Consider the following 19814-nt stretch of genomic DNA (forward strand, 5'->3'; position numbering starts at 1 on the left):
ATTGTCTATAAGATTTGGCATGATCTGTTTTTTGAAATTATCTTTTACTTTTATAAATATTAGTTTACTTTTTGAGACTTTGGAAAAAAAATAAGAAGTTAACTGATGACTCCATACTGAACCTCAGAGTCAAAGCATTCTATCATAGACATACTCTTATTTGACAATGTGACTACTACTTTCTTTGCATTATTATTATTGCTTAATATTTCGATGCAGTTATCATCTGATTTCTTTTCTGAATGTATTTATCTTTGTTTATTCTTTAAAGGTTTTTGTTTCTAGTCCTTATCTTAAGCATTGTTATTGTTACTAAATTTTAAGCCTTTTTAATTTTGTGAAGGCAAAAAGTGGAAACCTAATAAATACATGTATAAAAAAAAAGAGAGATGTAAAGTTATTTTGCATATAAAGGCACTGCATAAATTTGAGATTTTGGAATCTTCAAACAACCCTGTTGGAAGACTTGTAAGGCAGCGAAGCTATTTTATTTCTTGCAGACATATCATCCTTACATCCACATCTTCAGAAGTGCTCAGACCAGCTGAAGTGTCATATCTGTGCTGAAAATGAGCAGCGGACTAGTTTAGAGTCTGGTATCACTGAACACACAGTTGAGTGAGTGAGGAATGCTGCCGTCATGATTCTTGACAAATACAGAGAAAAGTGTTTTAATGAGTGAGAACATTTTTTGACTTTAGCATTTGTGTGTGAACCTCGAGAGGCCCTTTCTTGCCCTGGTGGTTATCACAGTAACTTGCTTAATTTTTATGGCGTGGCGAATGGTTAGGCCTGTTCCCTCCCATTTGTTCAGCAGGAGCAGTTCTGTCCTCGCGGGCCCTGCAGGGGATGGGCTGGCAGCCCCTTTGCAGTGTAGACTGAGGTTGGAGCCTCACTCCTTTCTCCTGTGTGTGATTCTGACCGAATGTTAGGCACTGATTATTTCTCAAGCTTTACTCTGTTGTCCAGTTTGGCAGCAAGTTTTCATTCTGATAAAAATGAAGTTACTGAGATGGAGATTCCAGATGTGCCTGAGCTGCTTTCATTAGGACGGGGTGAGGTCCAGCCTTCTTTTCTAAATACAATCAAGAGTGGAGTGGCTTTGCCTTTGTAATTTTCCAAAGGGTTGTATTACGTAACTGGAAAACTGTCTTCATGAGCAGAGAGAGAATTTGTTAGCTCAGAACACGGCTTGGGAAATGCTGATGCTAATGCTTCAATACAGAAAGGAAACCTTTCAAGTTGCTGAAAGGTAGTGGAGAGGAAGAAGGAAATTGCTGTTTTACATGCTTGACCAAAATGTACTATAATTACATCAGCTGAAACAGAGTCCTTAGAAGAACTGATAACTATGTGTGTGGAATAAGTCGTGTGTAACGGAACTAAAGACTGCACAAAAATACTGTGTAGCCATGACGTGTGTGAGATGCACAGCAGAGGAGGTAACCATGCTCACTTAGCCTGATGCATGGGCCCTGCAGCCGCTGTGGCATAGTTAGAATGGTGAGCAGCCTCTCCGAAGCCCTCGTGTTTACCCTGCCTGTCCATCTTCTGCACTGCTCACCCAATGCAGTTCTGGACCCTGCTCACATAATGTTGTTTTGATGTTGCTGCTTCTGTTTAGACGGCTTCTAAATGATACGTTCCTCTAAGATTCCCTGGACCGTCCTTGTTGCCTGTTCTAAAATGGATGGGTAAAGTTTAATTATAGATATTTAACCCAAAGATATTCTTGTTTCCCTTCTTCTCTCCATTGTCTATGATAAGTACTACTTTCTTGTCAGCCAGAGTCTGCCCATAGACGGGACATCATCCCCGATAAGATTGTCCATTTCCAGTAAAATTCTCTGGGTAGCATCTGATGCTCCAAAGCTTTACTCCTTGACTTTTCCCTTGCGTTTAGTAATCATCTGTTTGCACATTTCCTTCACCTAACCCTAAGTTTCTAAAAGACAAGGCTATGCCTTATTTCTTTGTAATCTTCCAAATAGTAGTGTATCTAATACATAGTGGTGTTCAAGAACTCTTTTAACTTAATGAATGATGGGTTGGAAATAATATCTGTTGGATTCTGAAAAGAGAAAGTGATTGCAACTAATGAGTGAAGTGCCTAGACTTACGACCTAGGCAGGTGAGATAACTAGTTACTTATGAAATACCTGTACTGTGCATTCACGTTTGCAGAAGTTAACAGAAAGGCCCCTGTGTGCAGACATCATGGATAAAGCTGAGGTCTCTAACCCTAGCAGTAAAAGAGGGTTTAAGGTTGATTTTTTAAGCATTGGGCTGTGCTTGCTTTGAGATGGCCATACTGAGGTAGCTGAAATACTCAGGTGAGGAACAGAAAAAGGCAAAATGCTCTTTATTGGGCTTTGGTTTTATCTCCTATAAATGCTCCTCTAACCAGCTCAGGTCTCCAACTCGCCCTGTGCCACCAAGTGTGTGCAGCCAGCAAGCACAGTGCTGTGACATCTTCCTGAAGGAAGCCTTGGACAGGCCACTAGGGTCCTCGCTTCCCAGTTAGAAAGGACAGCAAGGACAGCTCTCCCTCACTGGCCTTTGCTCCTGTCATTTCCTCACCTGGAATGCTTCCTCCCGGTTTGCTCTTTCTGCCTCTCTGAATCCCACGAGGCCCAGCTCAAATCCCTTCTCCTTCCTGAAACCCTTCCTGACCCTCTGCAGAAAGCGGTAATTGCTCCCCCCGTGAACACCTGGACAGCCTGTTGCCGATGCTCCTTGACATTTTGGATGTTTTCCCTCGTATTGTTAATCTTTTCCCCTCATATTTCCTTCTTGCGCTTCTTGAGAATGGAGGTAATGCCCTGGATTTTTGTCAAACCTGTAGCATCTTATATCATATGGCACACATTAAGAAAATACTTGGTAATTTGGGAGAAAAGCATCTAGAAAGGAATTTACTGAGATAAATGAACTTAATGAAAGATTATTATAGATATTATGAGAAACATCTATGCTCATCTAGTGCTTTTATAATATGTGAGCTATTTTAAGTTAGTTAGCAGAGAGTCTTAGGTTTCCCAACCAGACATAAGAAAGTGTTTAATAATCAGTAATGAATATAGGTTACAAATATGCAGAGGAAAAGATGAAGATTCTTATTTGAACTAGAGCCAAAAGTCATATTTTCAAAGTTGCTTTATGTGTTTCAAAGTTATTTGCTGTACAAACCTACATAGAGTACTCTGGTTATGTTATTTTGTGTTTACTAGTGATGCAAATTACTAAGTTATCTCATCAATGTACTGTAGTCTAGAAATACTCAAACAGTGGTGCATCCACCTGACTGTCAAATCTTATTCTTAATTCTAAATAGATTCTCTTACTGCGTCTTCCAGGCCAGGGGTTATCTACACACCAGACGCACCTCTGGACCCAAGACAGTTTGAATGATCAAGCTGTGCTGGTCCCTGGTCTTCTGGCAGCCTCCGTGCAATTTAAATCTAAAACTTACAGGTCTTTTCCAGAAACTAACCTTCTAAAATGGATCATGCCAATACAGATAAAAGTTTGTCCAAAAATAAACTGCCATGAGGATGAATATTTAAAACATTTTAAACTTTGACAATAGTAGGCACAGGACTGTGGAATGTTACTTGCAGAGTTGAAGAGGATCAAGAGGAAAGATGTTGGATGTGTCATCAAAAAAATTTTTTAAGGAGGAAAAGGACTGCCCAACAAACTCACCCTTCCATCACATTTCTGTTGTTTTCATTCCTACGTGGGTCATGATGAAAGTTTTGAGATACACAAAAACCAAGAAAGGTAAAATCCACGAGGATGGAAACAAATGAAACCCTCCCAGCAATACCACTACACCAAACACAGTGAGACGCGCGCAGGGGACTCAGAAAGGATGCTGGCAACTTTTCACCCTTACTTTTCAGTCTTACCACACCCTCGCGCTGGTCATATGCCTACTGCTTCCAGCAAAAGATAAATGCACCCTTCTCTGTGAGATGTGTCTGTTTTCAGCATTATTCCCTGGGATCTAGAACTGTAAAATGTGTTATTCTTAATGTTAGAATTTTTGTTTATATCATAAAAGTCAACAATCTGAGAAAAGCATTTTGAACTAGGTAACATCAGAGGTGTCTCTGAAATTTTCTTTTAAAAATAAGCTAAAACTGTAGCAGGAAGTACAGAAAAGAGAAGACCTCAATTCAGAATCGGGACAAGGACTAGGCCGACTAAAGAAACCAGAGAATGGAGAACTAGGGTGTGGGAAAAACAGGAGGACTTGTCAGAAATCTCTGTGCAAACAAACCTCAGGACAATCACAAAGTAAAAAGTTAAGACCTTGGTACTGAAAACTTCCACAAATGGAGGGTTTAGGTTCTGAGAGGCATGAGCATACCCAAAAGGAAGAAAAAAGAATTTAGCTTTCACTCATTCTTCTTATTAAAGTAGCACAAGAATGGAAAAACACGCATCCAGTGTGCTCAATGCTAATATGAAGACAATATATAAGCAACTGCACCCCCATACAAAAGAAAAACACAAGTATATTCTAGCGCGGAGGAGGGGAAAGGAAGGGAACAGGGGAGATGGGAGAGTGATTGGTGGGATCTCACCTAATGTGCACATGCGAGGGTGGTCAGCACGCCCTCTGGGTGAAGGGCTCAACTACAACTTGAACTTAACTTTAGAAATGAAAACAATGTAACCTAAACATTTGTACCCTCAAATTAACCTGAAATTTTAAAAAAAGGATTTAGCTTTCAAAAATGGGAGCTGTTTTTATTGCACACCAGCTATATGCAGGGCAGTATGCACCTGTGAATTTCTACCATGAAGCTGTGGGAATCAACTGTGGAGTCATACAACCCCGACTCCTGCTCCACTCACACGCTCCTGCCTGCCAGATTGAATTTCAAATTTACAATCAGCATTAGGGTTAGGCCATATATGCTGCTCTGTATTTTTAACCTTTGTGTTAAATTACCATCAAAGAACACTAAGATAAGAAGTAGGACTTTATTTGTTTCCTCCACATCTTCAGATTTCTGAATTGTTTCTTAAAACAGTCCATGTCATCTGTATATGCTTTTCACAAAAGAAAGAGATATCAATGCCTCAGGGCACACCTGCCTGGCTAAGGAACAGACAAAAAACCCTTTTCTTTGGTTTTCATTAATACACAGAGAAAGACCATAATTTTAAAGGCTATAAAATTAAGGTAAAAATGATATAAGGCAAAGAAATCAATACAATCTATAGCAAAGACCAGAATATTTTAGATTAATCTGAGCAATCTGAGTTTCTAAGACTTCAAAAAATGAGAAAAGTGAAGTGGCAACTTGGACTTAACTTGGACTTTTTGTGTGTTTGATTTTGTTCCTAGGTTCCAGATCCAGAGATGTGCCACAGATCCGAACAGTTATAAAAGCTTAGGTGACAGCTTTCGAGTGATTTTCCGAACAGAAGGGTATGTATGGATGGTTCTTCATATACAGACTCTATGTTGATAGAGGCATTTTAATTTATTTCTATTTCATGTGTTTCTTTCATTTTAAATGTTTTATTCTCCTAGTCTTATTAGGAAGAAACACTTAAAAGGGTGCTTTCCTGCTTTCTTATGTTTTTTCGTAATAATATAATTAAAAATGAATATGTATATAATGGAAACTACTATTAAAAGGATATTAATAATCAGTTTTAATGACTAGAGGACAATTCCTAATTTATGCCATGAAGGATTTTTAAAGTTCTCATAACTGGGGCTATCTAAACTTAACAGTTCTTTATTTGGTACTTAAGTATAATGTCCAAATGCATTACTTGCTCTCACTGTAGTTTATCAATATGTATGCAAATCAGATCTGTATCAAAAATAGATACATCTATTAGATGATCAGATAAATAGAATATTTTGCTTACATAAGATAACATTACTGATGTGTGGATTCAGTTAAAGATTCTATCCAGCATAATTTTCCATAGAATATTATATTTGCTTTTGGAAATTGTTTTATGAGAAAATGGGCTGAAGATAATAATCATTCAAAAATGTAGCAGTAATAATAAGTAGTATGTTTTTCGCCTCTATTAAGTACTAGAACTTCTCCTTATAATTCTATGAGGTAGGTTCTATTAGGATCTATTCCAGTTGGACAGATAAAGAAATCAAGACTCAGGGAAGCTGGTAATTTTTACCTACCTTTAAGTGATAGAGCTGGGTCTCAAAGCCAAGTCTGCTTGACTCTAAAGCCAAGCTCTTAACTGCTGGCGTTCACTACCTCTCTTGGTAGATTGTACTATAAAGACTATTCTGCCAATCATTTATTTCAGTTAAACATAGATAATGGATGTCTTTCCATGCCAGTATTTTTATTTGAACAACAGCTTAGTGATTTATTTGTCTCTATTAAATTAATCCCTTTGCCAGACCTTTTGGTTGTTTCCAAATTTTCAGTATTACAAACAACAGTGCAATGAATATTCTTGCACTATTTTGGCACATTTGTGTGTATATATATTGATATAAATATATATATTTTAATGGCTTATATATTCATGTATTACGTATTTACATAATTTTTATATATTTATGTATTTTAATATATTTCTATAAAATAAATGTGCCAACTATGGACTTGCAGGATCAAATGATACATGCATTTATATGCGATGTTATAGATGATGTTATAGATACATGATATTATAGATGTTGACAAATTACCTTCTACGGAAGTCTGCATTGGTCTTTATCACCTTAGTATTGGAGAGTTCCCATTTCTGCACGCACTCTCAAACGCCAGACGTGATAAGTCATTATGTGGTATATCTGCCACTGACATGTGTCTCCTGCTTACCATCAGATAGGTGAAAAATCAAACTGTCTTAGTCATATTCTTTTGATTGTTTCTGGGATTAAGCATACTTTCATACCATTAGGTGTCTTTCTTTCCGTGACTTGCCTATGTTTGTCCTTTATCCATTTGTCTTAGATTAGTTTTTTTGATTCATGGAAACTTACTGTATATTACAGATACTAATTCTTTGACTATTGCCTAGATTGTAAACATTTTCTTCAATTTGTCATTTGTCTTACAACTCTAGTGTCTTACACATTTCAGAACATTTCCATTGTGATAGGTGATAATGTCACAGGTAAAAATAAAAGACACCCTCTAATCCCAAGATTATAAACATTTTCTTCTGGCATTTTTTTCATTTAAACATTTAAATGTAAAAAAATTAAATGTAGATAGGAATTCAGTTTTATTTTGAAACAGTTAGTTAGTTGTCCAAACACCACTTGCTGAAAAAACCCACCCTTTATTCAGTAATTGGCAAGGCTAACTTTTTCTTATATTAAACTTCTACGTGTACGTCATCTAGATTTCATATCATTTCTCCACTTCCTATGCTATTTCAGTGATTTATCTATAACAGTATCATACTGTTTAAATTATTCTTGTTATTTTTCACATATGCCCCATGGTATTAAGTTCAAACTTCCTGTCATGGTGTGAGAGTCCTTCCCAGTATGACCTTACCCTCATCTCCAGGCTCATTCTTTAGGAAGAGCAAACATTTTGCAGTGTTCTGGCCTCTCACATTCTCATGGCTTTTGCATGCTCTTCCCTATTCCTAGAGGACTTAACCCACTAATCCTCCCTAGGAAATTAGCCCTCTTCATTCAAAGGTAACTTCAAGTCTCACCTTCCTGATCATCATTTCTCTACCACATGCTGGATTATTTCCCCATGTCTTTATTTCTCTATGCTATATAAAATACAGCATGCACTCCTCTGTATATCAAAATACTCAAGAATGTATTTCTCTAAAGGGCCAGGTCCCATTTAGCTCTGTATTCCTGATGCTTGTGTCTGGTACTAAGAAGAGGTCCTCAGTAAGGGCATGATAAACAAATGAATAAAAGTCATATCGCAGGCAGCGCTCACAGCTTAGTGGGTAGGTCTACACTGAGGCTGGCGGGTTCGAACCAGCTAAAACAACAAAGACAACTGCAGCAAAAAAGAAATAGCCGGGCATTGTGGCAGGCACCTGTAGTCCCAGGTACTTGGGAGGCTGAGGCAAGAGAATCACTTATGCCCAAAGGTTTGAAGTTTTTGTGATCTGTGACACTATGTCACTCTACCTAGGTTGATAGCTTGAGACTCTGTCTCACACACACAAAAAATAATAATAATAAAATCATCTTACCAATATCATAATGATGCAAAATGAAACAGTGATGATCATTTTTTCTATAGACCACCCTCTCCAAAGTTATGATAATGATCTTGATTAAATATTTTGAGGTCACCTACTGACAAAAGATCAAGTTCTTCTAGCTATTACTCTGGGGCTGTGGTACCTAAGTGCCATGAATTGATAATGTACCCACATTTATGGCAAGAAAGTTAAAGAAATTATAGAAGTCAGTAAAAGCATCCCTTTCCCATAAAACAGTATTATTAGCATTGCCAGGTTCTGTAAGTTGTAACAGATATCTCTGAATTGAATGTGGGAGTTCCTTAGCCAGCACTTCATTTCTTGTGTGTTTTAAGAAGAATCTGATGTTTCTGCTTTGATATCAAATCATATAACAAACATACAGTATGTGTGGTCCTTGCATAGTAAAATTGGCCTTTTTCTTTGCTGTATTTGTAATTGCTTTGAGAGTAAATTGACATTCTTTCTGCAATGCCTTTAAATCTGGACATGTTGTTAGCCAAAAGCCAGAGAGCTCTGGTCTTAAAGATGGAAATATTTGTAAAAATACAAAAGAAAAATCTCTCTGTTATTTTTGGTACAGAACAAGAGCATTTCATAACCTTGAGTTAAATGAAAAAAAACAAAACAAAAAGAAAAAAAGAGGAAAAAAAGAGAAAGAAACCTTTAACACATGCTATGTTGAGTTTTTCTTTTTCCCAGTAAACACAGTTCTTTTTGACTTTCTCATTTAATTTTTAGGGTACACCCACTTATAAAGACTTTTTTTTTAAACTCAGGTGCATAGAGGCAAATTTGCTCTGTGGTGTGTAGGAAAGATAGTGCCAGTCAATTTGGCTGTAAGCATAGTTAGGAGAATGTATCTCTTCTTGTTTTTCCTATCTTCTCCAAGGTAAAAGTTTTGAACACTAGTCTTTTTGTGTTGACATGAAACTCTGTTAATATACTTAAAAATTTAAATTCTGTCTAGATCTCCCATTTCTCCACTATAAAAATATTAAAATTGAAGTAGCTCTGTAGTTCTTGTCACCTTTCTTTGTATTATTATTTTTTATTTATTTATTTATTTAGTAGATAAGGTCTTGCTCTGTCACCCTTGCTGGAATACAGGGGCACATAGCTCACTGTAGCCTTGAATTCCTGACTCTTAGACTCAGATAATCCTCCCACTTCAGCCTCCCAAGCAGCTGGGACTGCAGTATGGCTCTTTTCGTTTTTTAATTTCTAGAAACAGGATCTTGCTATATTGCCCAGCCTAGTCTCAAACTCCTGGCCTCAAGAGATCCTCCCACCTCAAGGTTCCAAAGTAGTTGTCACCATTCTTAGAGATGCAATTCTCCACTTCTCTGCCTAGAATCTATGGGCTTCCAAAAAACAGTAGCTCAGCCACATGGGTCCAGATACTTTTATTGCTTCTAAGATTCTTTTTCTTCTTAAAAGCATAGATATATTGTACTTTTATTAAATATAGTTTTTTAATCTGGCCTTACAGAAGACAAATTTGAGCAAAAATAAAAAAGAGGCCTTCCAAATTTCAGATACGAATTTCAATTATGTGGAATCCCATGTATAGTCAGCTTTTACTGGAGGCTGTTTTTTCTGACACAGAAGGAAGAACTCAGGCTATGAAGGTAGAAAAGGAATGTCACTGTTGGAAGTAGCTCCATCATCACCATGAGTCTCCATCTTTCTCTGGTTTGACAGCAATAATCTAATTAATAGGTCCTTCTACTTATAATAGAGTGAACCCAAAAGACAAAAGATACAGCCTAGTTGATTAGGTGCCTTTAAAACCAAGAAGGTGTGTTTTGTAGCCTCACCTGGCAGACAGTGGTTGGTGTCGCTATGGACCATGTATTCAGGCATCGCGCCTCACTTCCCTTTGTCTCAGCACATCTTACCAAAGTTTTTCTAGTCTCTTTTGTACTTGTCATTGCTCTAGAAAGAGTGATTGAGATGTTCCCAGGTGGGTGAGGGGATTATAAGTTATGTTAATGTGAAAGCAGGAGGGTCTCAGCACTCTGCTCCACCCTTTCCCCTCAGAAAGCCCTCCTGTGGCTGCCGTCCTGGAAATAAGGAGAGAGCAAGAGTTAAACAGAACTTGAAATACTCTGATAACACCGGTCAAGAAAGACATGAAACCGATATTTACTTTCTTTAATGTCCCATACGTTATGCTAAGATTGTTTTTCAAGCACTATTCTCAACACGGTACAATTCTCAGTACAGCACAGCATCCTTACGTCCCTATTTCATATGAGGTAACTGGAGATTAGAGAGGTTAAATGACTTGCCCAAAGTCACAAAGGTAGCAGTGTCATCACCGTGGTTTTTTCTTTATACCCTATCATCCTTCTCTGAAGACTTCACTGTTACTTATTAGCTGCAAAGACTACAATGTAGAAAAATTGGCTGTAAACCTTTAATTTTTAAATAGCTGTTCTGAAGTCTGTGGTATTTCTACCCTCAAATCATGCAGCAACTTAAAGCAGCTTTTGTCTCTTCCTGCACGTAAACCATGAAAGCTCTGAGACCAGTGTGTGCACATCTGGGTGATCTGAGGCCACACCACAAACCTCTGGCAATTCCAGACTCCTAATCCAATCACCATCCCACCCCTTCTAGTTAGCTCTGTATCTCTGATAAGTTCATGGTTTTCAATGAGTCCACTGCCATCCTGTTTGTTCCTCAGCTCTCTTATGAGAAAAATTCTTGGGCATTGGTTGCCCAAGGCAAATAACTCGGAAACAACTAGGTCAGATGAAGCTTCATTTCAAATGAGAAACATGTTGATTGCTGGTGCCTCCAGAAATATGGTATTCTTCAGAAAATACTGCCGTAGAAAACATACAGTTGCGTTTGGGGGGCGTTTCAACTGTGTTTTGTTTCACGATTTGTTTTCTGTCACCGCTGATGCTGCCCCAAGTATCATCTTACAATCAGACCACTTGGTGATTATAATATTTTCTAGTTAAATGACATTTAAGGCCTCGTTTTATGAGCTCCAGCGTAATTGGCTAATTTGGTAAACTCCAGATGTGTGAGATAATGTGCCACTCATTTACTTGCCTCTCAGACGGCACAAATGGCACGGCCCCAGGAGGTATAATCACTCCCTCTTGTTTTCATTAAGAGGGGACTGGGCGGCTTGCGACACAGACAAAGGGAGTGGGCCCGGCTACAACTCTAAATCAACAACTGGGTGAGATTCGGACATTTTCTTTTCATCCGTGAATTTACTCCAAAATCTTTAGCTTAATTTGGTGTCTACTCTTTAGAAGGTGGCTTGCCTAATCTAACATGGCTGGCTGATTTCACAGCCCTGAAAATAGGCTTTCTGGAATGAAAGACCTGTCCTTATAGAAAACCCCCCGTGTAAAGTAGTCTCCAAAAATTACCTCTCCTGTGGCAGTAGGGAGAAGTGTTGGGTTCGAAGAGACAACAGAGGAGCTAACTCTTCCCACTCCCAACTCCAGCCAGGAGTTGTAATTATTTGGGCAATCAGAATCCTTATGACCCAAACCAAGTTCCAGCCTCATAAGAACCAGTAGTTGCATTGCTTTTTCTCTCTTTTCCTGATACCCCTGACTCATCTACCAGAAACTAACTCATATCACCAGTCTGGCCAACCTGGAGTAGAGTGGATAGGTCTTGGCATCACTGTTTCCTGATCCTGGAACTGGTTTCTCCTCTGAGACTGTCAATGCAGTAGAGTTCACATGCAGTTGCATCTTCATTTGGATGGCAGATAATCTTCTGTGCAAATCAAGCATGGCCATCATTGGGTATTGACTGGGTTGGCAAGTCTTTGGTCTGCCCAAGTAAATTCTTTTTTTTTTTTTCTTTTGTGGTGGGTGCCAGATGTGCACAGTGACTTCTATGATGTTTCTTGGTGCCTTGACTGCCCTCTTTCTCCTCCTTTTTGTTTCAACAAAGATACCCTTCCTGGTACCCACTGGATCCATCTTGAGTGTTCCCTTGTCTTCATATGGTAATGATGATGGGGAAAGCAGAGAGTCCCAGCTGCTTTTGCTCTTATACTGCAGAGTTCATCCCTGGCCTGACGGGCTTTTTAATGATGTTATACCAAGTTCCCTCTTTAGCTAGAACCAAAAACAAGAAAGAATAACACAGCAGGTTAGAATCCAGAGAATAAACTATAGCAAATTTATTTCACAGGTCTTGTAAGTGATGGACCCAGGTCCAGAATGTGGCTTCCAGTAGACTAAAACCATTTTCTTTTTCCAAATCTTCTCCTGGTTTGGAAAAAAAGTATGAAATCTAAATTCAGGGATAGAAATACTGTTAGCATTCTAGAAAGATCTGTGTTCCTTTTAAAAATGGTTTGTCAGTTTTAGTGTATTATATACAGACATTTATTTAATCAATTTTAATGGACACAACAGTTGTATATTTATGGAGTACCTAGTGATAGTTTGATACATAAAATGTAGAGTGATCAAATCCAGGTAATTAGCATATACATCATCTTAAATGTTTATCATTTCTCTTATATGGTAAATATTCAAAATCCTCTTTTCTAGTTATTTGAAAATACATAATAAATTATTAACTACATGATAATTTTGTCATCCTGTAGCACCATAGAACACTAGAACTTATTCCTTTTATCTGGCTGTTATTCTGTGCGCTTTAACCAATCCCTGTTCCCTTCTCCTTCCTACCCTTTTTTCATGCATTATTCTCAACACAGTACAATTCTCAATACAACACAGTGTCTTTATGTCTGTATTTTGTATAAAGTTAACAGGAGATTAGAGAGGTAAAATAACTTGCCCAAAGTCAATTCCAGCCTCTAGTAACTAGCATTCTACTTCTATGAGATAAACATTAGTAACTTCTGCATATGAATACTCATACATTTTTTTCATAAAATATATGTAATCTTTTTTATGGAAAGCCCATGTAAAGTGGCTAAAAATTCAAAATGTAGATTATGTAACAATTCAAAGTTGATAATGAAAGGATGAAAAGTAAGGAGGAAAAATACCAAAGAAGAATAGGCAATAGCTTTTTCCAATATTAAACAAGAAAAAGAACAGGCAGTAGAACCATTGGTACCTCATTTGGCATTTATATCTACCAGATGATTCCACCCCACTGCTCAGCTATGTAGTTGTTGACTAAAGTGATCCCGGTATAAAGTAGAACAGGCTGTGTCTGGTCTTCACGACCAGGGAGCAGACGATGCATTTTCAGAGTTCTCAGAGAGTAGCATCCCAGGGCTTCGATGTCCCAGAATTCTGTTTCCTTTTCTGAATCAGAGGTCTTTTGTTCTGCCCACAGTGACCTTTAAAATGGTTGCAGCTCCTCGATTTCCCTGCTGTCATCACCATGGACTGCTAGCTGACGGTCACACTCCGACTCCCCCAGCCTCTCACTCACAGCACTTTCTGACTTACTGACTGGCCTTTGGCAAGGATTTAACTCTTGCCAAAGAGTAAGTGAAAACGTTTGCAGTGATGTCAGCCCGTCAGCAAGGCCTGATTAAGAGACCAAACACAGCCTCTCTCAGCACGTGGTGCTGACAAGAAGGAAAGGAGGACCAGTTGTCTGGGTGGAAGTAGTTGTCTTTCAGGAGGGTTTGGGTCTTAAGTCAGAGCCCGAGCAGACATTTCCCACATGTATAGAGTGTTAATGGCACTTGGGGGGAATTCCACAGCCAATAGGAAATAGCCCAGTGGAAATATTTTCATGCCTTAAACCTAACTTATTCCGGGTTTCTGATGGGCTGAGAAGCATGTTTACCTTGGGAGAAAATGTCTTTACCAGAACTGAAATCTCTTTTTAATAGATTGTTGTTAAAATAAATATTATCAGATGCGAATGAGAAAAAAAAGCTCCTAAAAGCACTCTTCTGCTTTTTCTTGATTCTCTTGTTGTAGAAAATAACTTAGGCATGATTTGACATGGACCAAGTTAGAGGAGTTAATATTTTATCTTCATCGTTGATTTTTATGCATTTTGGTTAGTTTCATGACGTCAGCTTTACCTTTCCTCCACATCTTCCAAGTGGCTTGAAACTGGAGTAAGGGCGATAATACAGATACGGTTAATAGTGATTATATGTAAACCATTGTCACCTTTTGGGCCCTTTCCTTTCTTGTCTGTGAAACATGTCTGTGTGACTCATTTGATACTCGTGCACACCCCAGGAGGTGGGAAAAGCAGGAGCACAATTCTAGTTTTATGGCCAGGAAACCGATAAGAGACACTAAAGGCTATGCCCAGCGTTCCACAGCTGGCACACACTGAGGCTGGGATCCATCCCAGGTCCTCTGCATCTTATGTCATGCTGCCTGCTCTACAGATGCTTAAAAGTGGTGTCTGTAAAAACAGAAACGGCACCTCTGACTTACACCACTCCTTTTATGCATTCAAAGCATTGTCACACATCTCATCTCAGTTGGCTAAACAGCATCTCTGGGAGGCAGGGAAGAGATGGTACAACTGATACCGTAAGATTTCTGGTCTACGTACAAGAAAACTTCAGCAGAATGGAATTTAATAAGATTAACAAAGTAATAGATTCCATCCTGAGGTTGGCACTCAAAGGATACAAAGGTTTAATTTAAAAGAAGATCTCTTGAACAAATGAAAGTAGACTACAAATATATTTTAAAGTGTAGTACCATCAGCTCATGAGCCTGAGAAGGGACTAATGGTTTCCATCTCCAAAGGTAAGTTACCAAATGCAGTTTGAAGCTGAAACTCTCTTAACTCAGTTATTTGACCTATTGGTGTCAACTTAGGCATGATTTGACATGGACCAAGTTAGAGGAGTTAATATTTTATCTTCATTGTTGATTTTTATGCATTTTGGTTAGTTTCATGACCTATTGGTGTCTTCAGAAAACTCAACCTGAATATTAACGAATAAGCAGAAAAACCTTATCAAACATGAAATAAAGCAGTTAACCAAACATTCTTGGATGAAATGTAAAATGGGAGTGAAAATCATCATATGAGTGCAATATATGTTGAAATATATGGTCACCAAAACCTAGAGCAGATGCCCACCATATGCGGTGGCTTTGTTTTCTTGCTTCTAAATGCTGTATTTGTCATCTTCCTTGTGTGGCCACAGAGAACTCACAGAAAAGCAGGAGACCATAAAATCTAATGTGGTCACGGTCTCAGTGATGACAAAAAATGAGATAAAGCATGAGATGAATTTTGGAAGTTCTTAAAGTGATGTTGCAAATTAGTCATTAGATGAATGAGTTCTTCCATTTCTTTATGTAAAGCCTTTGCTATAATAGAAGAATAAAAACTAAAATAAGAGCAAAGGACACATTCTGATACTATTACTGTTTTGTATTTTTAAAGACTTCAGTGAACAGGCTAGGATGCATTTCAAAATTCAAATAATAAAATTTCCAAAAGTTGATACTATTTAAAATGAACCAACATTTGTAAAATGTTACTATATAATTCATTAAGCAACAGGACATACTGATAACTAGAGATCTGGCTTCATGTATAGAATAGGATATGTGTTAGATTACAAAAGCATGTCTTAACCACCTGTTCACTCCTTAATCTCCATGATCTGGCTCTGTCTACCGCCATCGTTTCAAACTGCTCTCAGATCACCACACCACAGGCCTTTCTTTTTCCATAGGGTAAGAGGTACTGATGAGAGTATAATATGCTATTATTTCATTAGAAAGAAAAAAATACTATAATTAAACTCCTTGTAACGATTTGACAGTGGATATGAGTGTGGAGTGTGTAAGAGAAATTTTGAACGACTTTCTGGTTTTTAGCATTACAGAGACAACTAGCTAAACCATGTCCAGGTTTCTGACCCAATAGAAATTTTATCAACAGATAAAATTTTACCACTAAGTCTTGGGAAAATTTGTTACACAGAAGTAGCTGACAAATATAATATGTATAAACAATCAGAAACCCTCTTGACATGATATTTGTGTGGGGCCCTTCATATCTGGGTTGAATCTTTCATCTTTATCTTATCCAATATCATCACATGCATATTATATTTCAGCTATTCTGGAACAATTATAATGCCAAGAACAATTTTTTTTTTTCCTGAGACAAGAGTCTCACTCTGTTGCCCTGGGTAGAGTGCCATGGAGTTCTAACTCACAGCAATCTCAAACTTCTGAGCTCAAGTGATCCCCTTGCGTCAGCCTCCCAGAGTAGCTGGAACTATAAGCACCCACCACAATGCCCAGCTAGTTTTTTTATTTTAGTGGAGATGGGGTCTTGCTCTTGCTCAGGCTGATCTCAAACTCCTGAGCTCAAGCAATCCACCTGCCTCAGCCTCTCAAGAGTGCTAGGATTGCAGGCATTCGCCACTGTGCCTGACCCCCAAACAATTTTTCAGCACTTTTTCTCATGCATGTTTATTAGCCAAGAATGCCCTTCCCTCTTTTCCCCACCGCTGCAAATTCTGGTCATGCCTAATGCCCAATTAAGACACTGCCTTCTGTTGGATACCCTCTCTCAGCATCCAAAGTGCAAATAATTCCCTTCATCTATTCCCTTACAGCACTTTGTTTCCCTATGACAGCATTTATCCTTGGAGTTGGAGAGATCTGGATTAGAATTCCATTTATGTGTTTTGGGACTTTTGACAAATTACACAACTCCTTATACTCGAGTTTCCTCATTTGTAACACAGAGACAGTAGTAGTACCTACTTTACTGCATTGCTGGCACTCAGTATGAATATATGGTGTACAAATAAGCACGCCATGAGGTACAGCACTCAGTATAATACATGTTATGTAAATCTGCACACAATGATTGTTAGCTAGTTTTATACTTAGTACTTTATATTGTAGCTAATTATTTTTAACTATTCACAATTATTGAAATACGTAGAACTCTGATGAAATCACACTTGGGGCTCTTATAGTATATCACATAGTTCTCTGAATATAATCATCACCCATTTGTGTTTGCTGAATTTAATTGAACAATTACTGGTTTTATATACTTAGCTATTCTGGCCACATCAATATAAAAAATAAAGTCAGTCAAATCAAACCAAATACCAAGAAAATTTACGACTCTGGTGATATCATTAAGACTAAGATTCTAAATGGGATCATTCATCTCTATCTCCAGGAGAGTAACATCATGATAACGATGTCAGGAAGATGGTGGAATAATTTTAACCACCATGCAGGTGTCTGAAGGTGGGGGATTGGACTTTGGCATGTTGTTTTTAGTTCAAGGGAAGGACCTCGGGCAAGATGCTGAGTGGTACTGGGGGGTCGAGTTAGGAAGACTGCTGGGGTGGATGAAGACCCAAGTGTAGTGTGAACTGTGGACTCCACTGCTTTGAATGTGCTCCGTCCTAATTGTCGTTCTTACAACACTTACTGCCTGGGGTTTAATAAGCAGAAGGACCAAAACCATATACATAAAAGCCAAATTTCTAGTCAGTAAAAATATAAAGCAAAGTAAAACAAAAGAACATTTCAAAATGAAATAAGAAGCTGATCAAGAGTTAGAATTTTATAAGTCAATATTAAAGAACTTTTGGCTCCCACCATGACAGAGTGACTTGTATTGGAACAAGCCTTCTGCTTAAAACAACAATAAACATTAGACAAAATGCACAAAACTATTGTTCGCAGGCATTAGAGAGCTACCAAAGCAACCAGAATTTATGAGGGGCTGTAAGACCGGAGGGAAGGAAACCTCCTGAAGTGATTTCTACATTTACTCAGGCTTTTTGCCTGGGCTTTACAAGTCTGTGGGAAGAGTTGGGGGAAGGAGTCAATACTAAATCCAAGCTAAGAATGGGGGCTGTGGGTTGGTATTCAGGGCTGCAGAATGGCTGTGACTCAAGGAGCAAAAACCTGGAGAACAGGGAACTGACACGCTTATGGTTCATCCTATAAGGGCACATGTGAATCTCTCTAAGTGTAGAATATAAATGTCTTAACACAGTAACTAAGAAAATGACATGAAGGCTATGTTGACCAGTTGGATGAAAGTATTTCAAATTGTATATAGAAACAACACTCTGTACCCCATGATAGTATTAATGTACACAGCTATGATTTAATTTAAAAAAAACTATACAATTAAAAAAAAGTGAACCCATATACCAATGAATTCCATAATCAGATTAAACAGAAAACAAAAAACTTTATAACAATAAAAAAAAGAAAAGTAATAAACCCAAACATCTATCTGCAATTTCTCCTCGAGGCATTTGCTAACTCCTAAGCTGCATGTGAGCAAGGAGAAACTTTAAGAAATTTAGGGGGGAAACTGCAACAGTTGAGAAGCTATAGAGATGACTTGGGATTTCAGCAGCCCCATGATGCTTTGGAGACAAGGTTTGAGTTCAAGTCCAGCCAGGTAGAAGAATTCTGGTGAACACTCCAGGTTTTCAGTTGAGGCCCAGAATGTCCAGTGCCAAGAGTAAGAGCTCTGCCCTAGGACAAAGCCTAAAACTAACCTTCATGAAAATGATTTGCTGTGATCTACCTGCTTGCTGGGAGAAAAAGTATTTCTCTTTGGTGGACAATACCATCATCCAGAGGCTTTTCAATTTTTATGCACAATGTTCTACATTCAACAAAAAAGTATGGGATCTTGAAAATAAAAAAGACCAACCAACCAAATATCAAAAGAAGAGACCGTAAGTTATTCAAATTTTGGCAGCTTAGTTCACAGTAACCTCAAACTCCTGGTTCAAGCGATCCTCCTGCCTCCGCTTCCCAGAGTGCTAGGATTACAGGTATGAGCCCCACACCTGGCTGGACAGGGACTATTTAAATTTTTATTTTTACTTTATATATAAAATAAAACTTATCATTGTAACCATTTCTAAGTGTACACTTCAGTGACACTAGGTGCACTCATAATATTGTACAATCATAACCACCACCCATCTTCAGAACTTTTTCTTCTTCCCAAATTTTTTCCCATTAAACAATAATTCCCCTTTCTTCCCTTCCCCATCCCCTGGCAATCTCAGTTCCACTCTAGGTACCTCACATAAGTGGAATTACACAATATTTGTCCTTTTCTGACTGGCTGGCCTATTTCACTTAAGGTTCATCCATGTCGTAGCATAGCTGAATCATATCCATTTTATGTATGTATTACATTTATTTTACCCATTCATCCAAGTGCTATGGACACTTGGGTTGTTTCCACCTTTGGCTGTTTTGAATAATGCTACAATCGTCATTGATATTCAAATATCTCTTTGAATCCTTGCATTCAGTTCTTTTAGGTGTCTACCGAGAAGTGGAATTTGCTGAGTTATATGATAATTCTTTGTATGTTTAACAGGTAGGGTTTTTTTTTAAAGCTACAATAAATATGTTCAAGAAAGTAGAGGAAAAAATGGGAATTACTCCAGAGATTTAAAATCTGTAAAAATAAAAAGACTTAGAAATCCTGAAAATACTATAACTGAAAATAAGAATTCAATTGGTTGATTTTCAGCCCACGTGATATGTTGTCAGCATTCAACTTAATCTTGAAATATCACAGACCATTTTTTCTCTTTCTGCTGTGCAGTGGCAAGTGCTCAATACTGTATTTAGTTGATTGAATGATTGTAGATATAATAATAATACAAACATTTTTAT

At 38.0% G+C, this 19814-nt stretch overlaps 1 protein-coding gene across 1 annotated transcript in view; it reads left to right on the forward strand.

Annotated features, from left to right (window-relative positions):
* Positions 1-19814, forward strand: part of SLC25A21 (solute carrier family 25 member 21) — a 490894-nt gene that overhangs the window by 356831 nt on the left and 114249 nt on the right. The window contains exon 3 of the mRNA XM_012806452.2: positions 5363-5446. Coding sequence (XP_012661906.1) covers positions 5363-5446 — 84 coding nt within the window. The remainder of the gene's footprint in view (positions 1-5362; positions 5447-19814) is intronic.

The sequence above is a fragment of the Otolemur garnettii genome, unplaced genomic scaffold, assembly GCF_000181295.1.
Source record: "Otolemur garnettii isolate 467f Iridium unplaced genomic scaffold, OtoGar3 scaffold00052, whole genome shotgun sequence".
Taxonomy (NCBI): domain Eukaryota; kingdom Metazoa; phylum Chordata; class Mammalia; order Primates; family Galagidae; genus Otolemur; species Otolemur garnettii.